Source organism: Melanerpes formicivorus, unplaced genomic scaffold, assembly GCF_026170545.1.
Source record: "Melanerpes formicivorus ecotype bairdi unplaced genomic scaffold, bMelFor1.0.p_v2 SCAF_51, whole genome shotgun sequence".
Taxonomy (NCBI): domain Eukaryota; kingdom Metazoa; phylum Chordata; class Aves; order Piciformes; family Picidae; genus Melanerpes; species Melanerpes formicivorus.
In genome coordinates, this window is record NW_027142403.1 from 4532020 (window position 1) to 4544249 (window position 12230).

Sequence of the window (12230 nt, forward strand, 5' to 3'; positions counted from 1 at the left end):
TTTCTTGGCTGAAAGTTTAAATTTCTTAGATGGAATTGAAATTTCTTGGCTTAAAGTTTAAATTTCTTAGATGGAATTGAAATTTCTTGGCTTAAAATTTAAATTTCTTAGCTGGAATTGAAATTTCTTGGCTTAAAATTTAAATTTCTTAGATGGAATTGAAATTTCTTGGCTTAAAATTTAAATTTCTTCGCTGGAATTGAAATTTCTTGGCTTAAAGTTTAAATTTCTTCACTGGAATTGAAATTTCTTGGCTTAAAATTTAAATTTCTTAGATGGAATTGAAATTTCTTGGCTTAAAGTTCAAATTTCTTAGATGGAATTGAAATTTCTTGGCTTAAAGTTTAAATTTCTTAGATGGAATTGAAATTTCTTGGCTTAAAATTTAAACTTCTTAGATGGAATTGACATTTCTTGGCTTAAAATTTAAATTTCTTAGCTGGAATTGACATTTCTTGGTTTAAAATTTAAATTTCTGAGATGGAATTGAAATTTCTTGGCTTAAAGTTTAAATTTCTTAGATGGAATTGAAATTTCTTGGCTTCAAGTTTAAATTTCTTAGCTGGAATTGACATTTCTTGGCTTAAAGTTTAAATTTCTTAGATGGAATTGAAATTTCTTAGCTTAAAATGACTTGGCCAATGAGAAAGAACTGGACTGGTAAAACTTACAAGGACAAGATTGTTGTATTTTTTGATTTATTTTCTCTTGGAAAAAAGAAAAGCAAATTAAAGTTGGTCAATGCTGCATTCTTAACACTAAGCTCTGAACAGATGTACACTATCCAGGTGTCCTGAAGGCTTCAGGAAGTGCTCTTGTCAGAGGAAAGTTCAGCTTAACAGGGTGGAGAGAAACCAGTCTCTTAGGAATCACTTTGCCCTTATTGCCCTATTAATTTTAATATCTGATGCTGTGGTTATTAAGTCATCCTGAGATACCTAATTCAGGAAGCTGGGGGTGACTCTTCATAGTAAATGAGAAGAGCAACCTCGTATTTATCATAGCTTTACAAGGCCTGTAAAGCAGGGAACATAATCAGCTAGTTGTTTTCAGAAGAGTTCAGCTCTAGGGTATTTGGGTTTGAATTGTTCTAAAAATAACAGCTTAGATTAAGTTCTGGGTAGGGAGGGAGTAGTCATTTGAACTGGTTTTCCTTTGAGTTCAAAAAGGACATTGAAAAAGCAAGTCAAGTTCAGATTTTCTTTGGTAAAAAGCCACCAAAATTCAGAATCATTTCCCTTTTTCCTGCTTTGTTAGAAGTGTTTCAAGGAGCCCCAGCAGCCAGTTCCCTTGCAACTGTTTCTACAGCACATCTCTCAAAAGTGGTTTTAACAAACCTTGTGATTTGGTGGCTTGTTGCTTGGTTTGTTTTGGTAATGATAGCCAAAATTACATTAAAGGTTCTTGGGAAAGGCTCACAGGATAACCAGGACACTGACACAAATATTCAGTATTCAGTATTCCTAAGGTTGGAAGGAACTAAGGACACATCCCCTTCCCAAAATAGATTTCTCCCACTAAACCTCTTCAGGTAAATAGCCTGAACCCGTGCCCAACAGCCACCAAGGTGATGATACACTTAAGCATAAGTACAAGCCCTCGACTGGCTGAGATATTTTCAGCACGCCAAGCATGCCAGGACAGAGCTTCACATGCCAGGACTTCTAAACTGGAGATTTAAGTTGGACATTAGGAGGAAGTTCTTCACAATGAGGGTCGTGAAATACTGGAAGAGGTTGCCCAGAGATGTGGTGGAGGCCCCAGCCCTGGAGGCGATCAAGATCAGACTTGATGTGACCCTGGGCAGCCTGAACTAGTTGAAGATGTCCCTGCTCACTGCAGGAGGGTTGGAAGAGATGACCTTTCAGGGGTCCCTTCCAACCCAATGTGTTCTGCTATCTTATGATTCTCTTGTACAAAGGTGAATTTGGTTCATCTTCGGTGCACAAATCAACTCCAGCAGCAGGAGGAGTTCTCTCTAATTCAAACAAAATTTTTGCTAATTCGAGCAAAGGCAAATCTTCCACAGCATTTTTTTAGGAAGAAAAAAATCACTTACCCACATGACCAATCAGTGCAGGAGCTGGCAAGAGAAAGAAAGAAAAAGTTAGAAAAGGTCAGAGCTCAGCCCAGCTGTTATCCTCCAAGAGAAGACAATGCCAAGCAAACACAGACACTCACCTGCCCATCGCTTCTTTCATAGAGGACAGTTTCTGGAAAGCAAACAAACACATCCTAAGTATATTTGAATATCATAAGGTGGCAGGAATTGAAGTGCAGTTTAAACCATTTTGTTTCCTCCCCTTTGCCCACATAGTTATCATTATTTTGTTCTCTATTCATTCATTGAATTAAAAATTGATTAACAAAGCCCCTGATAGAATGGAATGGAATGGAATGGAATGGAATGGAATGGAATGGAATGGAATGGAATGGAATGGAATGGAATGGAATGGAATAGAATAGAATAGAATAGAATAGAATAGAATAGAATAGAATAGAATAGAATAGAATAGAATAGAATAGAATAGAATAGGTTGGAAAAGACCTTCAAGATTATTGTGTCCAACCTATCATCCAACACCACCTAATCAACTAAACCATGTAACCAAGCACCCCATCAAGTCTCCTCCTGAACACCTCCAGTGATGGCGACTCCACCACCTCCCCAGGCAGCCCATTCCAATGGGCAATCACTCTCTCTGTGTAAAACTTCCTCCTGACCTCCAGCCTGAACCTCCCCTGGTGCAGCCTGGTACTGTGTCCTCTTCTTTGATGAAAGGATGGGTCCTACATTTCCAAGCCACAAGGGAAACTCCAAAGGTAAAGAGCACTAACTTGGTCAGAAGATGCATTGCTGCATTCCTCTGTGCTGTTCTGCAGAAACAGCATTCTCTCACCTTAGAGGAAGCTGGGCCACTCAGTTTAGGAAAGATGTTGACTTGCTGGAAGGTGTCCAGAGAAGGGCAACAAAGCTGGAGAGGGGTTTGGTGCACAAGCACTATGAAGAGAGGCTGAAGGAGCTGGGGTTGCCTAGCCTGGAGAAGAGGAAGCTCAGGGGAGACCTTATTGCTCTCTACAACTCCCTGAAGGGAGGTTGTAGCCAGGTGGGGATTGGTCTCTTCTCCCAGGCAACCAGCACCAGAGCAAGAGGACACAGTCTCAAGCTGCACCAAGGGAGGTTCAGGCTGGATGTTAGGAAGACGTTCTTCACAGAAAGAGAGATTGGCCATTGGAATGTGCTGCCCGTGGAGGTGGTGGAGGCACCATCCCTGGAAGTGTTTAAGAAGAGACTGGATGGGGCACTTGGTGCCATGGTTTAGTTGATTAGATGGTGTTGGGTGATAGGTTGGACTAGATGATATCAGCTAGATTCTGCACCCACCTTTACAATCAGACTTCGGTGCTCCTCAGACTGACTGAAGTTCATGCCCATTTCAAAGATACTCATTGTTCCTTCTTCACACAGGCTCATCCACGTGTGATATTCTTCTCGCTCTGGCAGTCTATCCCAGAATGTCTTGAAGACCTCCCAGACTGTCTCCTGACACACTGAAAGCACAAGAAAGGGGTCTGGTGTTAGTACAACAGGAGTGCTTCCATGATATGGGTAGCCACAAGAGTATTGCCCAAAAGTTGTACACATTTCAGTACATTAATATATAGAATACAGTGAGTTTACACCAACAGGTTAATGTGTAGAGACCAACAGTGAAGGTCTGGTGGACCTTCCACACTCATACTACTTCTCTCCCTGATTTATTAGTGAAATAATTACTTCATAAAAGAAAAACAGTGTAGAGAACATACTTGTTTCCTAAAAACCATGAAGAAGAAGGCTTATGAGAAGTGGCTGAGGAAACTGAGATTGTTAAGACTGAAGAATCATAGAATCAATAAGGTTGGAAGAGACCTCAAAGATCATCAAGTCCAACCTGCCACCCAACACCTCACGACTACTAAACCATGGCACCAAGTGCCACATCCAATCTAAGATCATTGAGTCCAACCCTTAAAAGCAATGGCTTTATAAATAGCAATTCAAGAAACTCTTTTCTATGCAGTTGCACCCTGAAAGATGAGCTGATTTTGGCACTACGTAGAAAAAGCTCTTGTTTCCACCTCCAATTTCAGTTTACAAGAGCAATTGAGACCATTTCTCCATTGTGGAGCTCTACAGATACACAGATATCTTTCATCTTCATGCCACGCTCCTGGCAGGTTTCCCACATGGAGATAAGCCTTGTAGCTCATTTGATACAGAATCACAGAATTGTTTTGGTTGGGAAAGACCTCTGAGATCACTGAGTCCAAGAAGAACAGAATCCTCAAACTGCATTGTTAACTGTCAGTAGCATAGTACTGCTTTAGTACCCACCCAGCTTCCAGGCACCTAACTTCATCTGTAAGACACAGCAATTGGGTAAGGAAGATTAAAGAGTATTCCAATCAGTTTTGCTTATATAGCATCTTTATTAATCAGAAGTAAATAGCCAAACTGACAAGCATCCATTCACCTCTCATGTTGCCCCTCAAGTTATCCTTTCTTCCTCAGGAATTGGGGAAGCAAACTCTTGAGACAGAGACAACCTTTCCATATTACTCCTGTAGAGATCCCAGGCAGTAAAGCCATAATCCTTTCCTTGTATTTCTGGATCCTGCTTGGAGTACTAATAAGCTTCCTGAAGCAGAATGACATCTGTAATATCCTCTCCACCATACCACTCATAAATTACCTTGACATCCAGAAGAAGGCCAAAGCCTAGTTTCAAATCCAGAATCCTACACTGAGGAATACATCTTTTCAGTGCTACTTCTGTCTTATGTTCCAGCTAATGAATCTTTCACTCCAAGTGCACCATTGCACCGTTGCAATGAGATTTTTCCCTGTGGTTGGGATAAGTCCTCAGCAGGCTATCAGTAAGATTTGAAGCTATGAAAAAATAGCTTGTAAATGCCTTGCAAAGGCTCTGTCTAATTCTACACTTTTCAAATGGCAGCAGGCAAAGTGTTGGCTTTACAGTTCCAAGTAATAATTAGCAGCAATAATTGAAGGCAATTTTCCTTAATGCTCTTAAGTTTAATCCCTTTTTTAGAATAAATGTGATGAGACACTGTCTTGCCTGAATGCAAGCTGTTGCTGTATGAACAGTTGTCCCAATCAGCTCCCAATAGATTAAGGATTTGTTGTGTGTCCTTTCTTTTGGAATTAAGACACCCCACTGAATCGCTGCCCCAAAGGCTTTGTGCCATCTGTGGGCTCCAAGCCCGTTAATCAGACCTAAGCTGCCAGAACAGGGTCATATTTTCTGTGGAAGGAGGAAAGGGGACACAGAAATGAAGTCTCATTCTGTCCTTTCTGGCCTGTGTCCTATGTAACCATTTCCACTGCAGCGAGCAGTACCAAGTTGAACATCCCTGGGATGCATCAAAAGAAGTGTGACCAGCAGGACGAGGGAGGTGATCCTCCCCCTCCACTCTGCTCTTGTGAAACCCCATCTGGAGTACTGCGTCCAGTTTTGGTGCCCCCAACACAAGAAGAGCATGAATCTGTAGAAGAATGGTCCAACTGAAGCTATCAAGATGATCAGGGGGCTGGAGAAGGCTTGAAAACCTACCCTGTGAGGACAGGCTGCAAGTGTTTAGGCTGTTCAGCCTAGAGAATGAAAGGCTCTGAAGAGGACTTATAAGCAGCCTTCCAGTACCTGAGTGGGCTACCAAAAAGATGGAGAGGGACCTTCTACAAGGGCTTGTTGTGGTAGGATGAGCTGGGAGAGGGGAGATTTAGACTGGATATTAGAAAGAAATTCTTTACAGTGAGGATGATGATACAGTGGAACAGATTGTCCAAGGAGGTCGTGTTCAAGGCCAGGTTGGACAGGGCTTTGAGCAACATGGTCTAGTCCAAGGTGTCCCAGCCCATGGCAGAGGGGCTGGAACTAGATGATCTTTAAGGTCCTTTCCAACCCAAACCATTCTATGATAACATGGTTCAAACTGATTCTGTATTTGGAAGGAAAAAGGCTGGCCCTTTTCTTTCTCCTAGATAGTCTGAGACAGAGGGAGGGATTAAAAGCTCCAGGCAAACATCTATGACAACTGCCGTGTAAACACGTTTGCCTTGCCCAGGAAACTGCACCCTCAGTGATGGTGAACTGCTGGCCACATAGAGTCACCCTGCAGTCTTGTTGACACGCAGTCTATCTTGTCCTTGTCCTGTTTACTCCAACTGGCCAGTTTGTAAATCAGGAGATTGCTTTGTGAGTCATTTAACCCAAGAACCATAGCCAGGCGTGCTTACTTCAGGTGTTCAAGAGCAAATCTGTAGTTTCAGTCTTTCTTTCTTTCTTTCTCAGACACCTTTTGAGTGTTTTGTAGTTAGATTAGAGCTGCCCCTCCAACCACAGGAAAGGAACAGCAGTTTCTTCAGTGTGCTTCAAAGCATGCTCATGTTAGGAAAGAGACAAGCATGATTCCATCTCCCATCTTTCCTCCAGGTATGTCAAAGAGAGAGCCAGTTCTTATCATGGCTTGAATGGTGTGGCCACTCCAGGAACTGAAGAGTCACCACCCCCACCAGTGCATTCAAGCTCCCTAATGAATGTGATTAGCCTTCTTTTAACTTGAAGGTGGAGACCAAACCCGTGGCAAGTTGTTGACTATCTACTGGTGAGGGAGGTTGTCCAAAGTTTCTTATCAACAAACTGTGGAGAACTCCCCTATGAGAAAGCTCATTTTTCATAGCTAGATTCATAAACATTCTGAGACTCTGTAGACAAAACTTGGAGACAGAAAAATGCAAACTGAGTTAAAAGTGGAAGCTTCAGTAAACAGCTGCAATTCATGGTATAAAAATAATTCACTACCATTCCTTTCTGACTTTCCAGCAACTTGCAAGTGTCTGTGCCACTCACACAATCTGCATGTGATGACAGCAAATGAAGCAACTTGCAAATAAAAACTCCTTGAAATCAAAACTGAGCATAAAGGAAAAATGAGAATCGGCAGGGGAGGCAAGGATGACATGGAGCAGGTTTACCAGTGAGCTTTCTGCTTAGCCATGCAACTTTGAATTTTAAATGCAAAATTGTTAAGAAGGTAGGAAATAGAACACTAATTGCAGTGTCAGAGCTTGCAATAAACTGGCAGGAGCCCAACAGTGCAGAGCTATGGCTGAAGCTGCTCACTTCATAGAGTAAAATTTGCTAACATACTCTAACCATTAAGCAAATCTGCTGTGCAGGCTTTGTGTTATGACCTTTCCAGGAATTAGGTTTCCTAAGACTAGCTGCAAAACCTTTCCAAACCAACCAAGCATCTAGGTTCAGGAAGAAACTGCGGAGCAGACCCAGCTAGTGCCATCTGAATGGCAGATCACACCTCATGGTGTGAGAGAAGAGCTTGTCTTCATGGCTAGATCTCACACCAAACTTTCACTAACCTGCTCCAAGGGTAGTCACAGGCACAGGTATATGGGACAGCATTAGCAACACCAGGTCCTGGAGGAGACAGGATTTGCAGTGAGGCCTCTAATCCCTGGCAAACAATACTGATTAAAAGCATCATAAAATCGAGATCAATCTTTTAAGGCAGTGAGCTAAGAGCCTTGAAGCTACACGTGGGTGTGAAGGTAAGCTCCTCTTGAAATGACTTCCTTCATCCTATGGCTGCTGGAATAAGCAACTTTTATTTTAGTGTTAACTGATCTCTTGGTCACTTTGCCATTTTCCTTTGAAGAATTCAAATGTTAAGAAATAAAAAAGGATCATATTTATGAGACAGTGAGAGGCTCCCTGCTACAGAGATGAGATGCAACCATTCCAGCTGTCCAGAGGAAAAGGAGCAGGTGTGCAGAAGATGTGTCAGAATTCTAACCAAGAATGTCATTTCAATATTTGAAGGGGACCTACAAGAAAGCTGGGGAGGGGCTGTTTACAAGGGCATGTAGCTGTAGGACAAGGGGCAATGGTTTTAAACTAGAGTAGGGTAGATGTACATTGGACATTAGGAGGAAGTTCTTTACATTGAGAGTGGGAAAATACTGGAACAGGTTGCCCAGAGATCTGATTGAGGCCCTGTCCCTGGAGACATTCAAGGTCAAACTTGATGGGGCCCTGGGCAATTTGATCTAGTTGGAGATGTAAGTATTCAATGCAGAGGGGTTGGACAAGATTACCTTCCAGGGTCCCTTCCAACCTCAGCAGCTTGCTCTGAAATTTTTCTCCAAAGTCCATTTTACATGCATGTACTCTATTTTACATGTACTCCATCCTGAAAGGTCTCAAAAGTCAATCAACTCATCACTGAACTAATCATCTTCAAGTTAAGAGAGGAGGTAGGAGAAATTGAAAGGTCAGCATGTTTGGCCCGTGCCTTGGTGCCCACTTCCACCTGAGAAACATGGAGTAGGCACTTCAAGTAGGCAAGATCTCGACTTTTAAAGGCCACAGCAGATTTCAAAGGCTGACTCAGGAAGCCAGTTGTGTAGTAAGATCATGTGGATCCCAGCATATGTACTCCAGAAGCAAAAATGCTCTGCCATTGGGAGGTTACCTGCTTCAAGTGCAGTGCTTGTGCTCAAATAATACAAATGATAGAGAATCTCCTGGAAAGCTACACTGTGTTTTGGCAAAAAAAATCCATCTAGGCAGGCACAAGCACTTTCCAGTTCTAGAAACATGCAGGGAGGGGAGATAAAAAGTTTATTTGAAGCTTCCTTTCCAAAAGACTTCTTCATTGTTTTCAAGACCTTCCAGCTATGATCTGTGATGAGATGATTGGCATCTCCCTCTGAAATTCTCCTCTGTGGCTAGCTCTCATGCACCTGGCTCTGATCCAGCATCTCTGCTGCTCCAGCTTCACCATTTGGGATGCATTCATCTTTCAAATGAGGGACAATTAGCCTATTACACTCAGTCTGTGCTCAGGGATTTCTGAGGTTAAGAGAAGGGGCACCACATGACAGCACTGGGCGCCTAGCAGGGGGCAGGGTGGCTTTCTGGTCATTTGTGTAAGTGGGCAGTGCTGGAGTTTAATCTCAGTTAAATCCCATTAGTGCTGCTTAAGAGTTGAATCGTGTACAGTGACTAGGAGCACTGAATCAGGCTGAATATTCTATTTTGAGGCAATGTGAGGCAAACTTCTCTTCTCCAGCAATTTCTGCACAGCTGCATGGCTTGACTGCAGTAGGTTTTGGTGAGGACTGCAGGGAGACTGATAATTCCTAAGAGATCTTTCCTGTAAAGACCTTATTAGCACTCACTAAACAAATTTAGACTGGACATGATTTTGACCTGTAGGAATGGGTGCCATACTATTCACTGTATAACAGGGATTGGAAGTGGCACTTGAAGCCATGGTGCAGTAGTCATGAGGTGTTGGGTGACAGGTTGGACTTGATGATCTTTGAGGTCTTTTCCAACCTTATTGATTCTATGATTCTATGATTAAATGAATATAATCACATGCAGAGAAATCACTTCATCTCTGGCTGAAAGGCTGCTGAGTATGGCCTCTGACATAGCAACCCTCAAACAGTATTCACAGCAAACCAGGATTTTAAATTGAAGTAGTTAAGTGTGAATTAGCTAAGCCACATGAAAGATGTGTTCTTTGAAGACTAACATGTTAAACTCTAGCACATAAACTAAGCTGGATGTTAGGAAGAAGTTCTGCAGAGAAAGAGAGATTGGCCATTGGAATGTGCTGCCCAGGGAGGTGGTGGAGTCACCATCACTGGAGGTGTTTAGGAAGAGACTGGATGGGGTGCTTGGTGCTATGGTTTAGTTGATTAGATGGTGTTGGGTGATAGGTTGGACTTGATCTCAAAGGTATTTTCCAACCTGGTTAATTCTATTCTATTCTATTCTATTCTATTCTATTCTATTCTATTCTATTCTATTCTATTCTATTCTATTCTATTCTATTCTATTCTATTCTATTCTATTCTATTCTATTCTATTCTATCCTATCCTATCCTATCCTATCCCATCCCATTCCATTCCCACCAGTATATTTCTGTAACTACAAGAGAGTGTCTTTCAAGAGGAAAGCAAAGCTGCTTGTAAGCCTCACAAACAAAACTAGCCCTTCTATAAATAAACTCCAGGAATTTATTGGCTGAGTATGACCTGTATATAATATGTGTCAAGGATGAGGGGGAAACAAGGAGAAAAGTCTCACTTTATTGTATGTTTGTTTAGCCAAATACTTTTTAGGAGTTTTGCTTTCATCATTGTTCAGCAAGACTTGGGAACTTTGGAACATCAAACACTTCAGCATCAAATGGAAACTTTGCTCGTGACTCTATCCCTGTGGAGAGCACCTCATTACTTCTAACACTTCAGTAGAAAGATTTGAAGTGGCCCAAGAAGTGGGAAAATCAGAAAGTTCAAGATTACCAAATCTAGGAATCACACTCATGCATAGAACTTAATTCCTGAGTAATACCTTTCCTCCTTCTTTAGGTGACAGCAGCTCTTTCCCATTTCACTACTTACTATGCAAACATTTTACAGCACTATGAATTGTTTGAATGCTGCAATACAGGGACACACAAATACCAGGAAGCACCACATGACCTTGATGCCCTATCCCAGGGGAGGTTTAGGCTGGATGTTAGGAAGAAATGCTTCACAGAAAGAGAGATTGGCCATTGGAATGTGCTGCCCAGGGAGGTGGTGGAGTCAGCATCACTGAAGGTGTTTAGGAAGAGACTGGATGGGGTGCTTGGTGCCATGGTTTAGTTGATTAGATGGTGTTGGATGATACATTGGACTCTATGATCTCAGAGGTCTTTTCCAACCTGGTTAGTTTAGTTCTGTTCTATTCTATTCTATTCTATTCTATTCTATTCTATTCTATTCTATTCTATTCTATTCTATTCTATACTACTCTATTCTATTCTATTCTATTCCATTCCATTCCATTCCATTCCATTCCACTCCAATATTGCCAGATATAAGGGTTTGAAATACACCACATTGTTGCAACGTTTCATCACATGAAAGAAGTCTTTCTGGGAATACTTCAGCTTTGCAGAGAAATCTCTGTCACAACAACTTCTACTCTTGTTACAGCAAGGGTAGTGAGACAATGGAATAGGTTGTCCAGGGAGGTAGTGGATGCCCCTACCCTGGAGGTGTTCAATGCCAGGTTGAACAGGGCCTCAAGCAACCTGGTCTGGTGGATGAGATCCCTGACAATGCCAGGAAAGTTGGACCTAGATGATCTTCGTGTTCCCTTCCAGACCAAGCCATTCTATGAATCTTAAAGTCTTCCTCTCTTTTGTACTTCAGGCTGATACTCAGAGACTGGCTTTCTAGACAGAATATAGTAGAGTTTGCACAACCAGCCATACTCAAAAGTCACATGGCTGAGTCACCAATGCCCTGACTCCTTCTGAAAGATCCCTCAGAGAATTCTACTGGCACTAAAGAAAGCAAAGACGCTCTTGTCACGCAGCTAACCTGTGCCTAACACCTATTTTTCTTAGTGTTCAAATTGCTCTTCAAGGAAGGCTTAGTAGTATCAGGGCTGAGGTTATTTGTGACATATGTAAGTGTAACCCGAAGGCACTTTTTAAGTCCAGAAGCAGCTCTCATAAGGAAGATTACCACACAAACTAAGTTTCTTGGGTAATAATATATTTCCTATGGCCTGGTATTTATTATATTTAAAAGCTTCATATATTATTTCTTTTACAGATGAACTCTCTTTATCAATGACTCTTGAGATTTACAATGACTTACCTCTGAGCCTGAAATATTTCAGATGGTTGGCAATAGCCTGCTCAACAGATTCATCAGGGCAGATCTTAACTCCACTGGGAAACAGAAGGGAGCGCTTCCTCCGTAATGGCAAGTGCCTGTTGACCTGTTCAGCCTTCATGTTGCCATTAATCTTTTTCAGCTCTGGAGGCAGAGAAGGGTTTGCTGTCTGCCAGCCCCTGAACTGAGGGGCTGGTGGTGAATCATCTTTAGCCTGTTCTCCTGGAGCTGAATAACCTTCTGCTGTGAAATTAAAACCACACATAAATGTCTGAGGTGAAGTAGTGATGCAGCCATTTGTATCTTAATGCTATTGCTCTGGTTTCTGAAGGACCTAAATGTGCTGCTTTTCTTAGTTTCATAGTTTCATTCAGGGTTGGAAGGGACCACAAGGATCATCTAGTTCCAACCCCCCTGCCATGGGCAGGGACACCCCACACTAGATCAGCCTGGCCACAGCCT

General features: G+C 42.1%; 1 protein-coding gene across 5 annotated transcripts in view; it reads right to left on the bottom strand.

Moving 5' to 3' along the window:
- IMPG2 (interphotoreceptor matrix proteoglycan 2) overlaps window positions 1-12230 on the bottom strand; it is a 52016-nt gene that overhangs the window by 38077 nt on the left and 1709 nt on the right. For 4 of the 5 annotated variants that reach the window (XR_010990039.1, XM_068160704.1, XM_068160705.1 and 1 more), the window contains exons 2-5: window positions 11751-12011; window positions 3386-3552; window positions 2182-2213; window positions 2060-2083 (exon numbers count right to left, since the gene is read on the bottom strand). Coding sequence is in view for 4 of the 5 variants with exons in the window: in XM_068160704.1 (XP_068016805.1) it covers window positions 2060-2083; window positions 2182-2213; window positions 3386-3552; window positions 11751-12011 (484 nt within the window). In the remaining variant the exon portion in view is untranslated. The remainder of the gene's footprint in view (window positions 1-2059; window positions 2084-2181; window positions 2214-3385; window positions 3553-11750; window positions 12012-12230) is intronic. The other variant, XM_068160703.1, reaches the window with a different exon arrangement.